Source organism: Pogona vitticeps, chromosome 5 (genome assembly GCF_051106095.1).
Source record: "Pogona vitticeps strain Pit_001003342236 chromosome 5, PviZW2.1, whole genome shotgun sequence".
NCBI classification, from domain to species: Eukaryota; Metazoa; Chordata; class Lepidosauria; order Squamata; family Agamidae; genus Pogona; species Pogona vitticeps.
Window position 1 is genome coordinate 45,520,965 of NC_135787.1, and position 24,228 is coordinate 45,545,192.

The 24,228-nt window shown below is 40.9% G+C and overlaps 1 protein-coding gene across 8 annotated transcripts in view; it reads left to right on the forward strand.

Annotated features, from left to right (window-relative positions):
* Positions 1–23,819, forward strand: part of ARFIP1 (ARF interacting protein 1) — a 63,830-nt gene extending 40,011 nt beyond the window's left edge. For 7 of the 8 annotated variants that reach the window (XM_020781336.3, XM_078394778.1, XM_020781334.3 and 4 more), the window contains 4 exons: positions 1,621–1,842; positions 2,377–2,534; positions 4,269–4,443; positions 22,553–23,819. In XM_020781336.3, the coding sequence (XP_020636995.2) occupies positions 1,621–1,842; positions 2,377–2,534; positions 4,269–4,443; positions 22,553–22,708 (711 nt within the window). In that variant the 3' untranslated portion in view covers positions 22,709–23,819. Of the gene's footprint in view, positions 1–1,620; positions 1,843–2,376; positions 2,535–4,268; positions 4,444–7,582; positions 9,718–22,552 lie in introns of those variants that run through there. The other variant, XM_020781338.3, reaches the window with a different exon arrangement.
* The last annotated feature ends 409 nt before the right edge of the window (positions 23,820–24,228 follow it).

The following is a 24,228-nucleotide window of genomic DNA, read 5'->3' on the forward strand; positions in this document are numbered from 1 at the left end:
TTGCGGCAAAAACACCTTTTTGCTGGAAAAGGCCTGGGGAGCTTGTGAAAGTACATGCTTTCCACCTGTGTTCTAGAGTATAATGTGAACCAACTGTGTTCAAGTAATCTTGCACTCAACTGACCTAAAAGCCTGCCTGCATCCATTATATCCTGCTTTATTATCAGCCACTGTGTCCTTGCTGTTTGGCTGATCTATGATATTAGGCTTATACAAGAGAAAAGTCCTTTTTTTATATAGTGACCAACACTTGTGGAAATCTCTCAGGGTAAATGAGAGATGACAGGCCCATCTTTGAGAATTTTTGAAAAATAAGATGTACATTAGCATGTATTTCAAAAATGCTGTGTCTTAATCTTTGTAACATTCAATTAATTTTTCTTGTTTTATTTGTTTTTTAGTGATGGGAAAGTAGAGTAATAGCTAAATTATTTGTAGAGGAGCCTGATCATGATTGATTGATTGATTGATTGATTGATTGATTGATTGATTTACTTACTTACTTACTTACTGACTTACTGACTTACTTACTTACTTACTTACTTCATTTATTTCATTTATTTCATTTAATTTCATTTATACCCCACCCATTTAGCCAACATCTGCTTTGGGCGACTAACAATAAAAATAGGCTAAAAGCAATCTAATATATCAAACAACAATTTAACAACAATAACAATATCATTCAAGATGGAAAAATAGAAATCAAGTGGTAACAGGAGGGAAGGCCTGCCGAAAGAGCCAGATCTTGAGTTGGCTCTTAAAAACATCATTGGATCATATACTTCATTTTGCCTTCATGTTTTCATTCTTACTTTTTCTCTATCTCTGGAAAGCAGACAGAATTTAAGTGTTGTGGTAGAATCATGTATTCCATACTTACATTATGCCTTAGTAGCTCTTTATTATTATTTGCTTAGAATTGCAAGTGTCAGATGTGTCCATTTGCTTGAATAGTTTCATTCTAAATATTCTTTTCAGCTTTTTTGACAAAAAAGATAACTAATATTGTCACTTCCTCACTTTTATTCTTATGTTTGTCAGGTTACTTCCAGTTTACAACCACTCTAATAGAGTTTCTGAAGTATATGAGATGTTCAAGGAGAGGTTTTCACTGTTGTTGAGTTGTGAACCTCAAGTTTCTGTTTTAGGACACATTTGAACAGTTTTCTCTAATAAAACAAGTAAAATCAGTTATTTTTAGATGTGTGTGGCTTATATATATTGATTTTATATTGATTTGATTTTACTGGTCTTTGACCATAATAAAGTATACTACTACTACTGCTGCTGCTGCTGCTGCTGCTGCTGCTACTACTACTACTACTACTACTACTACTACATAGATGTTCTTAGGGAGAAGGGAGAATGTTTTAACCAGTGATAAGTACTTTGCCTACCCAGAATAAATGTTGTATTAGTTCTTTGTGTTTGTAGTAATAAATACTGCTGCCAGTTCCATATTTGTTGTCAATATATGATTGCTTTCTTGAATGTGTCTACAGAACAGTCCACCTTCTGAAACATATCTGGAAGAATGTATGATGTCAGGTGATTAAATTAAGTAAGAAGAGCAAAAACCTAATAACTAATTTTAAACTTCGTTTTGCAAACTTGCAGTGCACTCGTCAGATAATCTCTGAGAAGCTGGGCCGAGGCTCACGAACAGTAGATCTAGAGTTGGAAGCCCAAATAGAAATTCTGAGGGATAACAAAAAGAAGTATGAAAACATCCTGAGACTGGCACAAACCTTGTCAACTCAGCTTTTCCAGATGATGAATACTCAAAGGCAACTTGGAGATGCATTTGCAGACTTAAGTTTGAAATCATTAGAACTTCATGTAAGATTTTCATTACACTAGAAAAATGGTTATGCTTATACTATGACTGGAAACACCTAAAAGTAGGTTTCATCGTAATGTTAATATGGTTGGCTAATGAATGGTGGAATAAAAGAAAGAAAGAAATATCCTATTTCTGCCAGTTTGGGTATCTGCAATAAGCTCGTACATATGTTTATTCATTCAACTTATATACCACCCAGTAGTGTGATACACACTCTGTGAGTTAATAATGATGTTCTTTATAATATGCTCCAGTATTTGAAGTCAGATGGTGATTCTATGTATATTATATCTGAAAAACACATACAATTGCATTATACTGAAAATGATACTCTTTGTGGTTTGTTCAAAGTATGTTAAATAGCACTTCAGTGATAGAAAGTGAGTGAATATGATCACTCATTTATTTATGTGCACTTTTTATGGCTGATCTTTGAAATTTCTCAACTGCTCCAATAGTTCCAGTATTTTTTGGTGGTAGCAGAAAACAAAGCACTGAAAAATACCAGTTTATTTCCATTCTATTCTCAGGAGGAGTTTGGATACAATGCAGAGACACAGAAACTTCTGGCTAAAAATGGCGAAACTCTTCTTGGGGCAATTAATTTTTTTATTGCTAGTGTGAATACCTTGGTGAATAAAACTATTGAGGATACATTACTTACCGTGAAGCAATATGAAAGTGCCAGGTAATGCATTATGTAATATCATCTTTCATCATTTATATATACATAACTTAGAGAAATAAACTAGTCCTTAGTGAAATGTTGAATTCAGATTGCAGTAAATCATATGTATTGCTTCAAATGCATTCATAATTGAACCAGACTAATTGAAAACAATTAAGTCTCAGAGATTCTGTTCTTAAGTTCTGCTGACTAAACTTTGAGCCAACCAATTGTGCTTAGAAATATATTTTAGTCTCTATTTATAAAAGCTGTACTCCCCAGAGTGCATTTATATGAGGGAATCATGTTATGCAACCACAGTTCTTTTCATGGCTTTCTCCGCAGCAGGTCTTTTGCCACTGTTGAATTGTAGTCTGCTGTAGGTTGAAATATGATTTGCCCCTGAAGGTGGAAAACAGATGATGCAAAGTGTTCTGCCAATATAATCTGTTCCCATCCTTCAATGTAAATGATTTCTGGAAGATGATAGCTTTTTACATTGTCATGAATATGGGACTGAACATTTTGGTCTGAAACCAGTTGATAGTTGTAATAGAGCTGACCCACTGAATGGATGGGACTTGTAAAGTTAAAACCTAAGTCATATTGAATCAGTGAGCTTGCTATACAGTGGTACCTCGCAAGACGACGACCCCGCTAAACGATGAATCCGCATAACAATGACTTTTTGTGATCGCTATAGCGATTCACAAAACAGTCATTCCAATGGGGGATTTTCACTGGACGTTGATTAGGTCCGTGCTTCGCGAACTGTTTGTTTGTAAGACAACGGTTTTTACAGCTAACCGTTGGCTTCGCAAAATGGCTGCCCTGTGTTTTCCGGACCAATGCTTCGCAGGACAGCCATTTTTACAGCTGATCGGTGCTTGCAAAATGGCTTCCCTATGGGCGATCTTTGCTGGACAACGAGGTATTTTTCCCATTGGAACACATTAAACTGGGTTTCAATGCATTCCAATGGGGAAACCGATTTTGCATGACGATTTCGCTAAACAGCAGTTTCAGTGGTATGGATTATCGTTGTCATGCGGGGCACCACTGTATTTGGAACTAATAATTGGGAAAACCTTGTGGTGCGGTTGTTAATCTGCAGTACTGCAACCAAAACTCTGCTCATACACCAGGTTTAATCCCAGGTAGCCTAGTCAAGGTTGACTTCTGAGGTGAGTAACATGAGTGTCCAGCTTGCAAGGGGGGGAATGTGTAGCCTACAAAATTAAATTGTAAACTGCCCAGAGAATGCTTTAAGTGCTGTAGGGCAGTATGTAAGCTGCATACTTTGCTTTTATATGTTTACAACATGTTATTAGAAAGAATAATAGTTTTCATATTGTGTCCTTTAATATTTTCGTTAGAATAGATCTAGTGTTGCCCATTTCTCTGAAAGCTGAATTTCTATGTAAAATTGGATTATTTATATCTTACTATGATGTTGTCAGCATGAAAACTCAGATATTCGAGTTTGAGGGAGAAAGTAGAGATCAATCATTTTTACTAGTGATATAAATATAGAATGAAATAGGGAAGATCCAGTAATGTAGTACTGTCTGAATAACGCATGATTCTTAACTGCATGATTATGTCAGTTCAACTGGTATATGCAAATTGATGTGTCTCTACCTTAAATTATAAAAACTGGAGGATAGAATCAAAGTATTAAGTGGGACTAATATATTGACTTTATAAGTTGCTCTACAGATTTGTGCAGGGATGCTAACTCTTTCTTGTTCTCAGGATTGAGTATGATGCTTATCGCACAGATCTAGAAGAACTGAATCTTGGCCCAAGAGATGCAAATACCTTGCCAAAGATTGAGCACTCACAGCAACTCTTCCAACTGTATAAAGAGAAGTATGACAAAATGCGCAATGATGTATCAGTTAAATTGAAGTTTTTGGAGGAAAACAAGGTAAGAAGCTAATTCCTCGTGTAACTTTTTATTAGGTAATCAAAACTTGAGATACAGATATTTGTGTGACTTTATTTAATATGTAGAATACCAAGCAGTCAGTATTTCAGTCTTTTGGGGGGACAGGGGAAAGCTACATAGTTTTCAAAGCTACCAAGTACTGTAGATTTAAATAAGCAGTGAAATGACCAGGTTATATAAGGTTATAAGCCGCCTAGAGTGGTCTTGACCAACCAGATAGGCGGGATATAAATAAAATAAAATAAATAAATAAACAAACAAATAAATAAACAAATATATGTAGTTGTAGTCCTGCTTAGAACAAACGTTTTCAGCTCAGAGAGACTAATAGTAACTATGGCTGAACTAAGACTCCTTGATTTCATTGGAATTACTTTAATCTTGACCAAGTTTGGATCCGAACCACTTTATTCCTTTTAAAATAAACTGAATTTTAACCTCCATCTGCAATGCAAAAAACCTTTCAAACTACTTTAACAGTATTCTTCAAATATTGGGATGTATTGATAATGTACATTGGTGTCTCGCATAACGAGCGCCCCATTTAATGACAAATCCGCATAGCGATTGCATTGCGATGTTTCCTATGGGGAAAAATCGCTTTGCGATTTTTCCCCATAGGCCCCTGGCGGGCGAGTCTGAGCGGCCGGGGGCGAGGTCTCTCCCGCGGCCGCTCTGAAGCGCTGGCCGGCATTTTCGGGGCGGGTGCATCGGAGCGGGCGAGGTCTCTCCCGCGGCTGCTCTGAAGCGCCGGCTGGCCGGCATTTTCTCCTTTGGTTGCAAGCGTTGCTTGCAAGGAGGGAGACGATTCCTCCCTGCCTGGCTGGCTGGCTTTTCCAAAGGAGAAGCAAGCCAGCCAGGCAGGGAGGAATCGTCTCCCTCCTTGCAAGCAACGCTGGGTCCTCTTTGCGCTGGGATGAGCTCATCCCAGCGCGAGGAGGACCCAGCGTTGCTTGTAAGGAGGGAGACAATTCCTCCCTGGCACGCTGGCTTGCTTCCGAAGCCAAAAAGGCAGGGAGAAAGTGCGGGAAGTTCGAACTTCCCGTGTTTTCTCACTGCCTTTTTGGCTTCAGAGAGCTCCAAAGCCGCCCATCGTGGCGGTGGGGACCCCCAGGGAGGTCTCCCAGGGCTTGCACACCACCATGGGAGACCTCCCTGGGGGGTCCTCGCCACTGTGATCGGTGCCTTCAGAGGTTTCAAAGGGCTTTCCCTGACATTGGAGGAAGCCCTTTGAAAGCTCCAAAGGCAGCGGAGGGCCGGGAGGCTAGAGCAGGCCGGGCCCCTGGCCACGCGGAGCCAGCAGAGCGTCGGGAGGCTTCGGACCGGTAAGTCCTTTTTTAAAAAAATTTCTGGGTGGGTTTTGGAGGGTGGGTTTGGACTGGTGGGTTATGTTTGTGTTTTGTGTGTGCGTGTGTGTGTTTTCCCGCGGCATTTTCGCCGCGAGCGCTTCGGCTGTGTGAAAATGGGGGCTTTGGTCCTCCCAAAGGCCCCATTTTCACACAACTGATCGGCGGTTCCAAAATGGCCACCACAACAATTTTCGCTGCCCTCGCTTACCGAGGCGGGGAAAATGGCGGCCGGATGGAGGATTCCCACTTAGCTGTAAGTTTTCCCCCCATAGGAAAAATGGGGTTTTTCCATCCGTATAACAATGTTTCCGGATAGCAACAATTAATCCGGAACGGATTAACGTCGCTATGCGGGGCACCACTGTACTTTGCTATTCATAAGGGTCCTTTGAACCCCTCAAAATAAAATAAGGGCTCATAATGGAAGGCAAAAGTTCACATTTGGGAAAGGATTGAAATGGAACACACTGTAACACTGCCTGCAAGTAATTGTGGCTGCAGAGCTAGAAATGAGAGCAAACAGTTTGGTCCTGTACACTAGCAAATGTTAACCACTGCTGTTAACAATGGTGATTACCTGTGTACTGTGTGGCACACAATTTCTTTACCTGTGTATACTTATACCTAAATGACAGTTCCTCCCAAACCCCTCCACTAAGTTTGGGATTACCATTTAGACAAGTGAACAGGGAATTCTTCTCTTGGAATCTCCTCTCACTAACTCAGGCAAATAGCCAGTTTTTAATTTTATGCTGCTGTTTTTACCTGCCATAGCTAACAGCTGATTTCACTGCTTTCTTAAAAGTACAAATGTTTTTGGTGAAGCACATATTTATTTCTTTTGGTGACAGTACCTAAGCCATGTAGGGTAGCACTGAATAGTGGTATGTACGAATATAATGTCTTATGAGCTATATCTACAACATAATAAGCAGGGTTTGAAAACAAAAAAAATATTTTTAAAACAATACAAAATAAATAACATGTTCTTTACTTTTTAATTTTGAACAAGTCCTGTTCCTTTTATAGATATGTAGATAACTTGCTTTGACACATGTACTAAGACCACATTTTTATTTACAGTGGTGCCCCGTATAGCGAGGTTAATCCGTTCCGGATTAACCTTCGCTATGCGAAAACATCGCTGTACGGGGCAGGAAAAGCCTATTGGAACGCATGAAACTTAGTTTAATGCGTTCCAATAGGCGCCCAAACTTCCCCCTCCAGCGATGTTTTCGCGGTCCGGCGGCCATTTTGGAGCCGCCGATCAGCTGATCGGCGGCTCCAAAATGGCCGCCGGACGCCCCAATCGTCGCAAAGCGAGTGTGGCGATTGGGGCAGCTCCGTATAGCGATCCCCAAAAAGGGATCGCTATACGGATTCTTCATTGTATGGTGCGCTCGTTAAGCGAGGCACCACTGTACTTCCTCACAAAAAGAGCACACTTATAACTTCCAAACTCTGACAGCATTCACTCTCACACACCACTTTATAGACAAAACAGGATCTCCTCAGCCAGAAACCATGCAGCTCACAGTTGCAGTCATAACAATTCTATAACATTTTTCACCTGTTTTAACTGTTACTCCAGGCACACATCTCTCATAACAACTGTCAGTCAACCCCAGTCTCTTACCATGCAAATCGATACAAACATGTACACAAAATATATACAAACTATCCACATATTGTAAAACATTGAGGCATAAATGTGGTTTGTAGACTCTAGAATAGTTAGTGTGTTAAGCAACGTATCCTCTAATTTTCAGCCCCACTGGGTAGGGCTCCGCATCTCGCATGCGTGACTCCACCCCTGCATGCACATGCAACTCCGCCCCCATGTACACTGGGTTCCATCACAACCAGAACCTAATGCGATCACTCTGCGGAAGAGGAAGACAGCTGCACTGAGGAAAGCAAATTTGTGCACACACAGCTTAGCGGAACCTTGGTGTTAAGTGAAATAAGAACAAAATTAATGTAGTTCTATGACCTTCAGTAAATGCTGCCATATTCATATCCTTCCCATCAACAATCTTGTTTTGAGTCCTTTGAGTTTCATTTAGCATACAATTTCATTTTCCTCTTAAAGCCTGAGATTTCATTTTACTTTGAAAACATACTTGTCTTGCTGTAATTTTTGGGGAAACAGGCCAAACAAAATTGAAATTTTACCTTTCCAGCATTAAAGTATACTAAAAAGTGAAAGCCAGCAATTTAGAGTCATTGATGTTTCTTGATCAAATATGGTATTTTCTGTTTTTAAAAATGTGGCAGATAACAACCCTATTCATTTCATTGTTTTTTTTAAAGAAGGAAAATACAGTGGTGCCTTGCAAGACGATTGCCTCGCGGGACGATTAATCCATAAGATGATTAGTTTTTGCAGTCGCTGTTGTGCTTCGCAAGACAATGGTTTCCTACAGATGATTTTCGCAAGACAACGATTTTCCCCATTGGAACACATCAAATAAATTTCAATGCATTCCAATGGAGAATCACGTTTCACAAGACAATGTTTTCTTTGGACGATTTTCGCAAGATGATGATTTTCCCATTGGAATGCATTAAATAGATTTCAGTGCATTCCAATGGGGAACTGCGTTTCGCAAGACAATTTTTCGTAAGATAGCGTTTTTCACAGAACAAATTAACATCATCTTGCGAGGCACCACTGTATGTTGGATGTTATTAGAATTGGCATACAAATAACTGATTCTTTTTTTTCAGTGTATCAGGCAAGGGAATTGGGTTGGGTTTAACAATGGAGGGGAGGAGAAATAATACAGAATGTGCATGGAAAAACAAAATGGTGTGTAGTTCTCCAGATGTTATTGGATTGCCAATCTCAGCATTTATTGCTATTGAAAATGCTGACTAGGGATTATGAGAGTTCCAACCCATTAACATCTGGAAAGCCACGTTTTGCACACCACTGTATTAAATCAAAGTGAACCCATGACTGTTGAGCGCTACAGTTCAAGGAAAATCTCAAAAGGACCATTACTTTACATTGCTGTTCAGCAGCTTTAAGACAGTGGTTACCAACCATTTTTGAGTTGCAGCCCTCTTTTATAATAGCCAAGTAACCTGCAACACCCCCTTCTGTTCACTACCATTTACACTTCTGGAAAAACAGCTCTGACAATTGCTTTGTGTTTAAGTAAGAAGTGTTTAACAGATGAGAAAATGAGTCAGCTTCTGGGATTTTTCCTTGTGTGACATCATTTGTGAATGGTAGTGAGCAGAAGAGGTTATCCTGTAGACCAGCAGTACCCAACCTTTTTGGTACCGCGGACTGGTTGGGGGGAGCTCCATGCGCAGGGGCAGGGACACCCCATGCTCGCACAGGGGGCGTCGCGCTCATGTGCATGCACGCTAACACTACGCCCCCTGTGCAAGCACAACACGCCCACTGGGGGCTGGAGATTTGTCTCCGTGGCTCAGTTCCGAGAAGCCGATAAACTGGCACCAGACTGTGAACTAGACGTCAAGGACCCCTGCTGTAGACAATCTTGGCTGCTGCCATCGGTGTTGTTAACATTCAGGCTACCCTTTGCTATGTAAAACTTGGTAACCTTTTTTCCTGTTGACATCATGGGCACGATATTGTGCAGCAATATTGGGGCATTTCCTGGCTTTTATAGTCATGGGTGCAGAAGCACAATATCCCGCATTCATAAAGGAGGGTTTTTAAAAAGAATTGATAATATCAACGGTCTAGGTGAAAATGAACAAAGCATACGATTTGGTTGATAGTTCATCCACTAATGAATGGTCTTCAGAATGGGATCATGCTCCTCTTTAAAGCATCAGGCTCATGGTCTAAGACAGTGATGGCGAACCTATGGCACACGTGCCACAGCTGGCACGCGGAGCCCTTTCTGCCGGCACGTGACCATAGGTTGCCAGATCACAACTCCCCCCCCCACTCCCCACAGCCAAACTGTTCTATACACATAAAAGTGGCATGGGCATGCAGGACATGCCTTTGGCGTGCTTTCGGATTCCCTCCCCCCCGCCTCCCGAGGCTGGTGCACTCCTACTCTCTCCTATCCCCATTTCTCTTTCTCTCTTTAGTTGGTTGCTGTCGCCTGCCTGCAGTTTCCCACCCGCTCTTCATGAAGGAAAACTGCTCCAGGGACACAGAGAGAGATTGCGCAGGGGGGTTGTCTCCCCTCCCTTTCCCAGGAGGGTCGTTTTGCACATGCATGCTGCGTGAACGGAGGGAGGGAGGAGGAGCGGCTCAAAATGGTGGCAGCATGGCTTTTACTACTCCTGAGGAGCAATCGCCCCAGAACGCAAGACAATAGAGAGGCGCCCAACTGGTGGGGACAGAGTGGTGCCCACCTCCCCCCTCTCCTCCTTCTCCCTGGGCTTGCCTGTCTATGTGAGTCCCTGAGAGGAAATGGGGGGCTGAGGGGGAGACCCATGGGGTGGGTGTCCAAGGAGGGGGGGAGGGAAAGGGGTTGTATTGAGGGGACAGGTGGGGGGCAGGGAGGTAGCCCCCAGGGGGGAGAAGGGAAAGGTGGGTGACTTCCAGGTCCGCCACTTCCTGGTCCTCCACCGCTGCTGCCACTTCCAGGTCTGCTGCCGCGGCGGTGGCAGCACACCGCCCGCTGTTTTGTTTTGTTTTTTTCCAGTTTGGGCACGCAAGCCCAAAAAGGTTTGCCACCACTGGTCTAAGTGTACTTATTTATCAAGTTCAGATCTCCTGTGTGAGCTGAAGCATGTTTTAACAGCTCTGACTGATACACCAGATGCTGCCTTTCCTCATAAAGATTGATCCAGTGCCATCCCTGTAGTCATGTCTACACCATATGAAGAACTTTCTATTCACACAGGCCTTTTAACTAAGTTGTGTAGTCATGGGCTGCGTGCTATGAGTTTTTTTCCTTTCTATATTTTGCATTGCTTTGATTTTATTGTTTTATGTTCTGCTTTATATCTAAATTGTTTCAGTTTGTTGCAAGACGTCCTGAGAAGTTGGTTATGGTGCAGCATGGAAATGTCATACATAAATAAACTAAATACAATTCATATAGCTTTTATATTTAAGCTTGTGTTGGATTGTGTTGAAGGGGAGGGAGGACATGGAACACTTTGAGATCTATTCTTAGTGAATGAATGTGGTTCTCCATTTTTTTCTGAAATGGATCATCCATTTCTTTGGAATAGCCTACAAATCTTCACTTCATTTTCAGAAAATATTAATTAGAGATGCAAGAGTACTGAAGTTGATTTTTTTTTCCCACCGTGGTCACTATGACTTCATAGATGCCGTGAGGGGAAGGTTGTCTGGCAACTCTTCAGATGTTCCGATAAATTGTTTTGTTTGTTCTCTTCACAATGAATAAAAAAGTTCAGTAACACCCTGCACTAGTAAGTGTTTGTAAGTTGTCAAAATCTTTTGATAAGTAATAGTAGTACCTGTTAAACAAGCCTAGTGTGTATTTGCACAGATTTTACTTCGTTAAATGTAACCATCCATATCTACACACTTGCAGATGTATGCAAATTTTCAGTAGCGAACATGAGAAAGTTAAAGTAACTTGCTGCTCATTGGTATTTCCATGCCAGTGACATGTTAATTCCAGGTATTGTTTGAAAAGGAAAAAATACTATTACTTTACTTTTATGTTACTTCATGATTATTTTTTTAAAATATACACTTAAACACAAAAATTACTAAGGTTAAAAAAAACCCTGCAAAGTGAATCTTCCAAAGAAACATTTAAAGAGTAGGTATTAAATATAACTTGTTACTCTAAAAAAAGTCATTATATTATTAATCTTTCTGTTGTTTCATACTGTTATATCTTTACCGTGTTTCCCCAGAAATAAGACCGGGTCTTATATTAATTTTTGCTCCCAAAAACACATTAGGGCTTATTTTCAGGGGATGCTATATTTTTTTAATGTGCAATCTACATTTATTCAAATGCAGTCACGTCATCTTCTGGTTACTGCACGATGGTGGAGGGCAGGCTTTCACTTAACTAGGGCTTATTTTGGGGGCAGGGCTTATATTATGAGCATCCTGAAAAATCATACTAGGGCTTATTTTCAGGTTAGGTCTTATTTTCAGGGAAACAAGGTATTACTCTCAAAAATAAGATTTTACTGGTAACCTCATCAGTTGCAGCATTCTACTTCCATTCTACAGTACTCCTATTCCTGCAGAGCATTCAGTCACTGGTCAGGAGAAAATCTGAATGCTTCCTTTGAACCATGCACAGATGGAAGCCCAGAAACATTGCTGGATTTTCGAGTTATGGTTGCTGCCATGTAATTTAGTACTTTGGCAACTCATTCCCATGACTAATCACGGAAATATAGTATGGGATGCAATCACAATTCATGTGCATGTGACAGCTTGCATGCAGGCTGATTTTTTTTAATCATGTGCAGATGTGATTCTCTTCATGTGACAGAGGGATAATGGAAAAAACAACCAGGTTTTAAAGCATTTCATTTTTAATCATATTCATAGACGATTACTAGGCATAGTTGAAGTTCAGTTGTGAAGGCATGGAAATTGGTTGATGCACTGATTTGACCAACAAAATACTTCTTTCTAGTGTTGTGGAAATACGACTGTCACTTGTACCTCTGCATTGTTTTTTACTTAGACAAAAATGTTGATACAACTGAAAATGCTGAATTAATTTTGAACACATCAACTTTTTGCGTATCCTTGTATCAATTAAGATCATGGTAGAAATAGTGAGTGGGAAACATTTGCTGGTTCTAAAAACTAGGCTCATGATTTTATAAAAGTGGAATTAACAGGTATATACAGCTCTATTCCCTCTTCTACATAGAGTAGTAGCCTTACTACACAATAGAGGTTCAGCTAGATAAATCTCTTCTGAGGTTTCTGTAAAATTGCAGCAGGTTTGACTGTAAGCCAAAGTAGGTAGAAAGCTGAGAAAGAAACCAAGACATGCAATCCTCACAAGATGAGATCAAAAACCTGGCCATTGTTCAACAGAGGATTTCTACTGGCAGAAAGGGCTTCTGGACATGGAAGCAGGACAGTCTCCTTTTTCCCCTGCAATTCTGTGTGACCTAAATGCTGGGTTCCAAAGGTTTTTTCCTACACTCCAGAAATGTTTTTAGTTCCATGTAGGGGTTACAGGGAGAGGGTTGGGAGACCACAACTGTAACATTGAATTTAGTACCCTGTATTTGGACCATAATCACTCCAGGCTGCAGATGTAGAGTTCATATGACTGAATCTTTTTCATTGTTCTCCTTGCATATGGATAACCAGATGTTAAAGAATGCCAGCTTTTCCTTCTTGGTCTGCTAATTTTCTTGATGCAGGAATATTGTGTCATGGAAGAATATGGCTCATAGAAGTTTCCACTTGGAGTCTATACGGAGACAGTCTAGACATAGCCATACCACCCCATCTGCTGTTTATAATACCTAAGCTAGTAATTCAAAAGGTGATGGATGTTGAATATGGTTTTATTCTGTCAAAGAGCAGTAGTTATAAAGGACAACTGAGAAGAGGTCCTTAGATCCTTTATATTGAATGGTACATTAATATCAAGTACTGTATCATTTGAAAATAATTTTGCTGACTTCTGCATTGCAAAATGTTGCCCTTCAAGAAATGTTTGTGCTAGGCAATCTACTTAGTCTTTGAGAATATCTGAGGGAACATAGTTTTGCAATATACCACTTTTTAACTATGCTGATCCTAGAAGTGTGTGTGGGAGTGAGGGGGACTGTAATTTTCTCTCTGAAATTGCTGACTACTTTGTTGAACTCTAAGACCTTTGTCTCTTTGGAAAAAACATGTAAAATGTAAAATCTTCAAGATAATGAGGCCTCTGAAGGGTTCTTCATCATAGTTTAACTACATGTGTGTTACCTTTATTAATTGTTTAGTTTGGGGTCATTTCTATAACTTCAGCAAATTAGTCAATTAAAAGAACTTTGCATTGTACCATGTTATGTGTTGTCAGATTGGAACTCACTAGAGCAACCCTAATAAGATTTTGAAGGCAAGATAATTAAAAGAGTGGTTTTACCAGTGCTGATACACACACATACACACCCCACAAGTTTCCATGGCCAAGTAGGGGTTCCAACTCAGGACTCTAGAGTCCTCGTCCATTATTCTATCCACTACACAACCTTGGGTATCTAAAAAGTATAGAATACATTTATAAAAATGCTTTCTAGATGCATTGTGTTCCATACTTTCTAAATAATTACACCTGATAGTTTTATAGCTGAGTTTGTGAGCTAATTATACAGAGCTTGCCCTCTTAAAGAGATCTCAATATCTCTGGCCACAAATCCCCCCCCCCTTCCATTTTTATACAGAAAATATATTTTTTACTTCATCTGCAAGTCCACAGAAATAGTCCTTCATATGTGACCTGGATTTGGTGCTCACAGAATAAAGTATTTCATAATATGCCTCTCTTTCCTCTGGCTTCCTGTCTTCACCAGTGTTAACTTATCTTCCTATGTGAGTGTAACACTCAGAGAGCGATGTTGGTTTACAGGTTGAAATGACTTCACCAGTCTTTGCCCTTGCTGGCCACACTGGATGAAGGGACTGGTATTTTTTGTTGGTTGATTGGTTGGGGTTTTTTTTTTTTAGTAGCCATCTCTTAACAATATGGCCTTCCTTTAGACAAGTATCTGGTAATTTGTTTCACATGAGATACATGTGTGCAAAAACTCAGCTTTTCTTTTCCTTTTTGAGAGAGGGGTTAAGTTGGTTTCCCATTTTGAAGGGTGCCTTGAATCCCCCATTTTGAAAATAAGTGTACGGATGTTCAGTTCTCCAATCGGTGGGGTTTTGGACTGCACACTTCAGGATTCTATATAATATATAGGTATCCTAGTTATTTTGATGCTTCTGTGTTTGAATAGTGGCTGAGGTCTGAATAGATAATATGTAAATAACTGTGAAGCTATACCTTAAGAATTAATTGTAAAACCTGGAAGTGCTGCTGGTCAAAACTTAGAGTATAATGTATGCAAATATTCTGGATGCTAGCTAATATCATGTGAAATACTTGAGGTTTTCATCTTCATAATTGGGGGATTATTTTAGTGCTTAGCAAACTTGTATGGTTAAAAGCACAGGAAATGCTATGACTTGGAATGACTGGTACCTGCTGCAGCATGTTTCTTGTGCCTTCTTTCATCCAAGAAATACCACAAGGATGACTGCCTCAATAGGAGCAAGAGAGTGCTATGCTTCAGTGTGACCAATGCAGGCTGGATCCCTTCTAAGCAAACAGGTTAATTGGAAACTTTAAATATCTCAGACCATCTAAAAATTTTTTTTAGAAATAACCAGGGATACTCTTGATGAATACCTTTATGTTGAATCTATATTTATGACCCCATAGAGATTCCATACATGTAATGGTTCATTCTGTAATTAATTTTTTTGTCTACGAACTTCATTTGGGTGGTATGTTTTTTACAATGCTGGACAAGAAAATCAAAGATACAGTGAAGCAAAAGGAACCTTGCAGAGGAACAGCTTTAAAATATGATTTATCTTCGATGAGGAGTAGAATTATGAAACACATGGAACTATGCAACTTGAAAAAACAAATGTGTAGTTCACCAAGAGAAGGACAGCACTGTTTGAAGACTCTCATTTAAAATTATAGCATGTAGGGGGAAATGGCTAAAGAGAAAACTTTTCCTCTTTACACTTGCTTTTCTAAATGGAAAATACTTGAAATTAATATCTCCTTCACACACATTAATAGAACTATGTCACCTGCTTTTTACTGGGGAAAAAGCCTTCCATGACAAGGGTAGGGTTATTAAAGCACTGAGGACCTGAAAGCCAAGGACAGTAATTTCAAGAGGCAGCAGACATGGAGCAACTTGCAGTGATGACATTTTGTAATGTGATTATGTCAGGAAAAGACTTTTTTATTTCATGTTTTTCTGGATTGCTAGCAGTATTTTCAGTTCTTCTTTGTGGCCTCTGTGAATCACACCCTGGGTGATTTGCGCCTGTGCGGAGTCTCATCAGAAGATTCTAGAGCTTCTGCGGTAGCAATAAACACATTAGAATATGCCCCTACCCACCCATATAAGTACCTTGGCGGCAAGCATCCTCTTTCAGTTTCTTTCAACCGCCGCGTTGAGAGCCTCATAATTCTGTTTCTGTGAGTAAAAGAGAAAGCTTATTTTTTATTCCTTCCTGTTACCAATCTTTTTTCTTTGATACTATTAGATCAAACTCATTATCATCAGAGATTTTTCCTTTCCCCTTGCTCGGTCTCCAGCTGCAGCACCCCCCGCCTTCAGTCATTGGTTTTTCTCCTCAATTATTTTCTCCTGTTCATGGCCCCATTTAAGCAGTGTGTTGTCTGTGATAATAAGATCCCACTTTCCGACGGACACGCTAAGTGCTTTTTCTGTTTGGAAGAACAACATCAAACTTCCTCCTATACCCATTGCAAAAATTTGAAGTGCGGAGTTCTTTGATCTTGCCTCTCGAGGCTAAAACTCTGGCTTTAGGAACAATCCTTACAACCAGTTCAAATGGCCCAACCTCGCTGTAGGGCCACTTCCCAAATCAAAGCAATGGAAAAAGCCATTACTGAATCATCTAAAAGTCCATCGGCTACACCAGCTCATTCCGATTCTCTATCTGCATCATCTTAAGACCTCGAAGACACACAAATCAAAACCCTCAATACCGAAGTCCTTTGAAAACAACTTCTAAACGTCAGGGACCTACTGAAGCTGCTTCAGCTCCGGAGCCTGTTCCTCCTAAACGAGTTAAAGAGTCTAAGCCTACAGACATCCCACCACAGCAACAACTCTTTGAATCAATTTCGGTCGGATCTTCCTCAGATGATGACGGACTTCCGTCCCATCAACCCTGTTCTCAGTTTCCAGAATGAGATGATAAAGGCGACCGATTAACGTCCTCTCCTCCCAGTCCACAACCTTCCATTCCTTCCAGCAGTCCTTCAGTTATTCCATTGCCTGAGGATTCCCATCCCAAATGACTCGACACCATTCCATATTCGATGCCCTCGGATCGCCCACCGATCCCTAACCAGCACACACATTGGGTTGCCATTTGCCCCAACCAATGCTCTGCTTGGCAAACTGCACCAACTCGTCGACTAGGTGTTTTACCCGGTTCGATAATACCATCTAGTACTCGGCCTACCTCTCGACAGTCATCGGTGCTGAAGCAGCCACATCATTGAGAGGTGGCTATACCTCATCCTGCTCCCCACTTGGTATTGAAAAAAACCTCGGATGGCCGAGCAGATTTCATCCACACATGAGGCTTTTTGCATCCCCAGCCACCTGATACTTTCCTACTGCAATACAGTGGTGTCTCGCTAGACGATAATCCGTTCCACTGAAATCGCTGTTTAGCGAAATCATTGTCTAGCGAAAAGTATTTCCTCATTGGAATGCATTGAAACCTATTTAATGCATTCCAATTGGGAAGAATTGTCATTGTCTAGCGAAGATCGGCCATAGGAAAGCCGCTTTGCAAACTGCCGATCAGCTGTTTAAATCGCTCTTTTGCAAAGCTTAGGTCCCGAAAACACCTGTTTTGCGAGCACGGAGGGAGCTGTCAAAATCATCTAGTGAAAATCGGTTTGGGAAGCAGGGACCAAACTGTCCAGCGGAATTCCCCCATACGAATCACTGTTTTGCGAATCACTATAGCGACCACAAAAAGTCAATGTCTAGCGAAAAAACTGTCAAGGCACCACTGTATATGACGGAATTCACTCTTCATGCTCGTCATCGGCAGCGTCCGTTTATTCTACTGTTATGCCATCACATCAGCAACCTCCATTTCGACATTGCAGAGACACAGGCTCCTTTTGAAGAATCTTTGTTCAAGAATGAAGGTCAGTTAATCATGTCCTAGATCAGTGGTCCCCAATCTTGGGTCCCCAGATTTTCTTAGACTAAAACTGTTTCACCACTAGTTGTGCTGACCAGGATTTCTGGGAGTTTTAGTCCAAGAACATCTGAGGACCCAAGGTTGGAAACCTTTTTTCTAGACCAGTGGTTCTTAACCTTGGGTTACTCAGGTGTTTTTTGGACTACAACTCCCAGAAGTCTTCACCACCAGCTTTGCTGGCTGGGGTTTCTGGGGGTTGCAGTTCGAAAACACCTGAGTAACCCAAGGTTAAGAACCACTGTTCTGGACGGTGCTCACATTGGTTTCTCAAACTTTTCCTTTTTGATGTCAGAAGTATCTGTTCTTTTGTGTAGAATCTGACCTGCTTGTCACATGTAGAGAGGCATTGTTTACAAATCATAAGTATGTACTTCACTGGAATATGAATCCCTGACATTGTTGGTGCCATTATTCGGTCTCATTATACTGTTGCTAAAGTAAATATTGGGGGTAAATTGCCATTTTGGAATGATTTACCATGCACTTTCAGGGTTTATGAGCCACTTAAGTGGTCTGTTGATGTCAAGTAGTTGTGTTAGGTTAATGGACTGACTATATGTAAGCAAAGGCAAGGTTACCACCTGAGGCTTCTGAGAGCTAATGTTCAAGTGGTTTGAGCATGGATCTATAGTTGACATCAGGTGATATTTTGTAATTTCTGACCTGTAATAGATTCTTCTTGGCTTTTGCTTTGGTCTTGTTTGGCTTTTTCTGGGTGAATGATGTAGTCTCAGAACTGTCTGATATAGATCTAAAATTATGTGTGCGAGCTGCTGCTAACAATCACATTGTTTATAAAGTTCATAAAATTTATTAAGTGCTGTACACAGTTTAGAAAAAAAAGGCAGTTCTTGATTGCATTCTTGGAGTCTTTAAAAACACTATGAAAGGGAAGAGGAAAGCAGGAGAATGCAGGCTTTCTTTCTGTTATTGAAGCTATATGACCTGAGCAACCTCGGCAGATAAGTCTCTCTGTGTCAAACAGGAACTGGAAGTGGAGACTGTGTGCCTCCTTTTCCTTTTCCTGTCTCTATGGTCCCCAGTGGAGGCCCTTGCTGGATGGCCTCACCTCAGGAGTTTCCTCCTTCAGGACCTGGAAGAAGGTATTCCCTTGGGGATATTCAGAGTGCAGGGAGGAGGTGGGATGGCAGGGGGAATGTCAAGATCCTGCCCCTGGTAGCAGTGAGGCCCCTGATGGCCCCTCTGAGCATGGGGCACCAAGGCCATTTGTCTTTTAATAAAGGGAGCCATGACTCCAAAATGTTTGGGAACCACTGCCATGCAGCCTAAATCCAAATAAATAGGCTTGACATTGAAGCATTAAGATCATCTATTTTTCTAAGCAATTTTTTTCTTTCGGCTTTTTTTTAATTAAACCTAAACTTACATCTTAGCTTCTGCATATTTTCCATACTACTATCTTATACAGCCTTTTCATCTGATGTTATTGGTGCTGCTGTGCTGCTAGATTCTATTGTTAATCCTGCTGTGAAGTTGAGAAGATGTTCATGGTTTATTTTATCAGATGTAAAGTCTCGTGGTGCAGTGGTTAAACCGCTGTGCTGCAGCCAAAATTGTGCTCACGACCTGGGGTTCAATCCTAGTTAGTGGCTCAAGGTTGACTCAGCCTCCTATCCTTCCGAGGTTGGTAAAATGAGTGCTCAGCTCACGGGGGGGGGGGGGGGGGACAATGTGTAGCCTGCATAATTAACTTGTAAACTGCCCATAGAGTGCTTGAAGTGCTATGGGGCGGTATATAAGCAGCACACTTTGTTTGTTTGTTTTGCTTTTTGCTTTGCAATATTTTATTAATACATGACAATTGATCTTGCACTTAAGTGTTGGGTCTATTTATGAAGCACACTGGTAGTGGGAGGATCTAACTTTCAGCCTGATCTTACATCACAGGAATTGGTTGATAGAATACAGAGTTACTTGGTGAAATGATGGCATACAGATTTGAGAGCTGGTTAACTAGACTCAAATACTGATTACATGTTTACTTGATTTTTATTTGTTGATTCTCCAGTTGACATGAAATCATGACAGCTCAATAATAGTTATACAGCTAAATTTACTTACATACGTATTGGCCAACCATAGATCAAAAGGATGCATGTAATAGGATGCAACATTTGCCCCTCTGTATATGATCCTCAGATTTGTTTTGCCAAGGTTTTACATTGCATTCAAGAAGTGCAAACGTCAGCAGGTCCTGTGTTCTGCACGCCATGGGCTACAATTCATTCTACTGTTTATAACTTGGAGGTATCTTTTCTTCCTCCTTAATGATTTGTCTATATCCACTGGAATGTTGGCTGAGATGCTTTTCAGTAGCAAGCTGTATTCCCGTTCCTCACCTCCATCTTTCTCATTTGTATACTGTACCAATCACTGGTCTATTTGTAACATCAGTTGAAAGATGTGCTCTATGCCACTGTGAATGGAAGAGTCTATTTAATCTGTAGTTATAGAGTGTTTGGCCTACCCTGAATGATAGTGATTTGTTGGAAGCTGTTGGATGTAATTTCCAGAGGCTGCCTTGGTCTATAATGGCTTAAACACATTCAGGTTTCTAGTTTTGACTTAAATATGCAAAGGTTGTGGACATCACGTCTCGTCTGGATAGGCCGGTAGGGAGTGCTGGGAATGAGGTAGCAGTGGTGGTGCATGTTGGCACCAACAATGTGGGGAAATGTAGCCACAAGGTCCTGGAGGCCAAATTTAGGTTGTTAGGAAGGAAGCTTAAAGCCAGGACCTCAAGGATAGTATTCTCGGAAGTGCTACCTGTGATCTAGGCAGATGGAGCTCAGGGGTCTCAACACATGGATGAGACTGTGGTGTCAAGGGGAGGGGTTTAGATTCATTAGGCATTGGGGAACGTTTTGGGACAAGCCAGGCCTGTACAAGAGGGATGGGCTTTACTTGAATAAACATGGAACCAGACTGCTGGTGCACAGCATTAAAAAGGTGGCAGAGCACCTTTTAAACTGAATTCTGGGGGAAAGACAACAGGAGCTGAGTAGTGTCCCGTTCAGGACTCCTCATCCCTGTGGAATGAGAGTGGAGAGGGTAGAGAACCACAAAGTGAGGACAGTGTAGGAATTAGGACTGGGAGCATGAAGGGACATGGAATAAGAAGCTGTGGGGGGAAAGGTAACAAACAAGCAGCCCTTCTTGGGTGACCCTATATGCAGGTGCTTTTATGCAAATGCACAAAGTGTTTGAAGAAAGATGGGAGAGCTGGAACATTTGGTGGCTAGGAATAACATTGATATAGTGGCCATAACAGAAACCTGGTAGAATTCAGAGAACCAATAGGATACCACAGTCCCAGGCTATAAACTCTATAGGAAGGATAGAAAGGGGCGTGTTGGAGGTGGGGTAGCCATCTATGTCAAAGAAGGGGTAGAATCCAGCAGAATGGAAATGGATGGCAGGTGTGACTCCATCATAGAATCACTGTGGGTTAAACTACCAGCCCCAAGGAGCGGTGTGATGGGGGGGGGGTTTGCTATCGTCCTCCAGAATAAAAGCTTGAGGGGGATCTTGATTGAGGAGACAAATCAGAGAGGTGTCCAAGAGGGACAGGTAACTCTGGATTTAATATTGTGTGGTACTCAGGACCTGGTTAGGGACATGAATGTCACTGAGCCCCTATTGAATGGTGACCATGCTGCGATCTCTTTCGCCATACATGATGGGGGAGAGTGTCAAGCAACTCTGACACAAAAACCCTTGCTTTCTGAAGGGTGGACTTCCCTCAGATGAGGAAACTCGTTAGAAAGAACGAGTTGCACATTGGGGCAAAAAATCAAAACTTTATCAGCTGATGGGTTCTGAGCTGTCCTTGATGGATCAGGAAAGAGATCTTGGTGTGCTGGTGGACAACTTGATGAAAGTGTCAACCCGGTGTCCAGCAGCAGTGAAGAAGGCCAATTCCATGCTATGTATCATTAAAAAGGGGATTGAAAATAAAACAGCCAGCATTATATTGTCATTGTACAAAATACTGGTAAGGCCACACCGGGAGCATTGCATACAGTTCTGGTTGCCGCACCCCCAAAAAGACATAGTGGAACTGGAAAAGGTGCAGTGGAGAGCGACTAAAATGATGACTGGGCTGGGGCATCTCCCTTGTGAGGAAAGGCTACAACATTTGGGGCTCTTTAGTCTAGAGAAAAGGCACCTGAGGGGGCGCATGATTGAGACATAAAGATAGAGGGAAGCTGTTTTCTCACACACACAATACTAGAACCAGGGGACATCCACTCAAATTGAGTGTTGGGAGAGTGAGAAAAGACTTCTTGACCTAGCATGTTGTTAGCCTGTGAAACTCCTTGCCACAGGATGTGGTGATGGCATCTGGCCTGGATGCCTTCATGAGGGGATTGGACAGATTTCTGGAGGAAAAGTCCATCTCATGATGGAAATATATAATCTCCAGGGGACAGGTGTTTAGTTGCCTTGTATGCTCCCGGAGGCATCTGGTGGGGCCACTGTGAAATACAGGAAGCTGGACTAGATGGGCCCTTGGCCTGATCCAGCAGGGCTCTTCCTATGTTCTTAAATATAGCAGTAAACTGCCTAGTCCATCATACTTCTCAGGACTATCTCAGCTACAGTTACTTGAAATCTGCCTCATGCGATTTATGATGAATATTTTCATTTTTACGAGTTTTGGTCAAATCAAAAAAAGACTACAGATTCACCTCTGGTGCAGTAGCATCAATATTATGTTTCATATTTCTGTCTTTAATTTGATTACATTGATCAATTTTACCCTTGTTTGCAGGTAAAAGTATTGCACAATCAGCTTGTTCTGTTCCACAATGCCATCGCAGCATACTTCTCAGGAAATCAAAAACAGCTTGAACAGACGCTTAAACTATTCCATATCAAATTGAAAACGCCTGGAGTTGATGCTCCATCCTGGCTTGAAGATCAGTAATGGAAACAGGCCCGAAGATCCCTCAATCAACCCAGGATCTTGTACACTTAATGAGAATCAAGGAACTTAATAAGAAGGACTGTTTATAATAATACTTGCAGAAGCAGCTTTAATTTCTTTCCCCTTGATAATGTAGTAATTTGGGAGGGTGGGTGGATGTACCCAGATGTAATTTGCCACTTCAGAAACAATGTTTTGTATCTGTGGGTGGGTGGCTTTCTTGAATAGGGAAATATAGATTTGCACTGACAAAGATGTTTGTGATCTCTGGTAATTGTGGTGCCTAGATGAAAAATTTTCCAAAGGGAGATACTCATAATTTGTATCAACATCTGATATTTTATATAAATGTATTAAAAGTTCTCTCAAGATTCTTTTTCATGTAATGGTGTTTAAAGAATAAATATTTTAGAGTAACTACACAGGGCTTTTGAACGGCATCCACACAATCAGTGATTGGCTGATATGTGGAGTTGCAGCAAATACCTTTTAAAAAGTTAAATCTTCCCACTGTATGTTCGGAAACACTACAGAGAAAGGCCCTCTTAGTCTGAAGCTTTTAATGTACATTTTAGCACTGTAAAGAAGACTTGCTAAGAAAGCAGGGCTTAGCCCCATTCATTCCATTTTTAACTTCATATAAAAACATACCTTTTCTTGCCTTAAATTCAAAAAGTGCCTTTGCAACACTTCCTGTATATAGTCTAAAAGAAGCTTTTGACTGATCTCTTTTTGAAGAGAGACTTAAGGCCAGTCTGGATTATGTGTGTTTCCATCTGAACTGTGGAAATGTCACCTTATTCTAGTGGATTGTATGTTTATTTTTCCCTTAATCATTAGTTACTAAATGTACAATTCTTTCTTGTCATAGCCTTTTATAATTCACTGTTTTGAAGCATCTTTTTTGCACACTTTCCACTGCTTTTTGTGTTTATATAGATGAAGTACTTAAAGTAACTTATCATCGCTTATATGGATTGTATAATTATGTATTATATGTTGAAATAGATTCAAATTCTAAAATGGTTTTGTTTCAGTCTTAATGTAAAATGTTTATCAAGTACAACTTAAATCATTCCTTATTACACTCTTGCCTGAGCCTTGAATGCAATTTTGCTGTTGGTGTTATTTCTTTTGTAGTATTACTATTCTTCAGAACATATCTGTTACTTGTTACAAAAGGGCTTGCTGCAGTCTGTTTCCCTTATTTTGTTACATTTGTGTATTCAAATCTGCACAAACTTTCCGTTTCTTCTAGCAAGCAATGGGATGCTTTTTTATTGTCTTCCATCCTAGGAGTTAATCCGTGTCATGGGCTGCTTTCTACAGCTGCATTCACTTATTTTTTCCAGTAGTGCCTATCACTGATCACTGGGAGGTAGGGAAAAAAGCCTGTAAGGATGTAGGGTACATGAGAAACACACTCTTCATCTCTTCTCTGATATCCACACAAAGAGCATACACCTTGTTCCATCCTTGGGTCCTGTGTGGATTTGTAGTCAGAAACTTGTTAGCAGAAG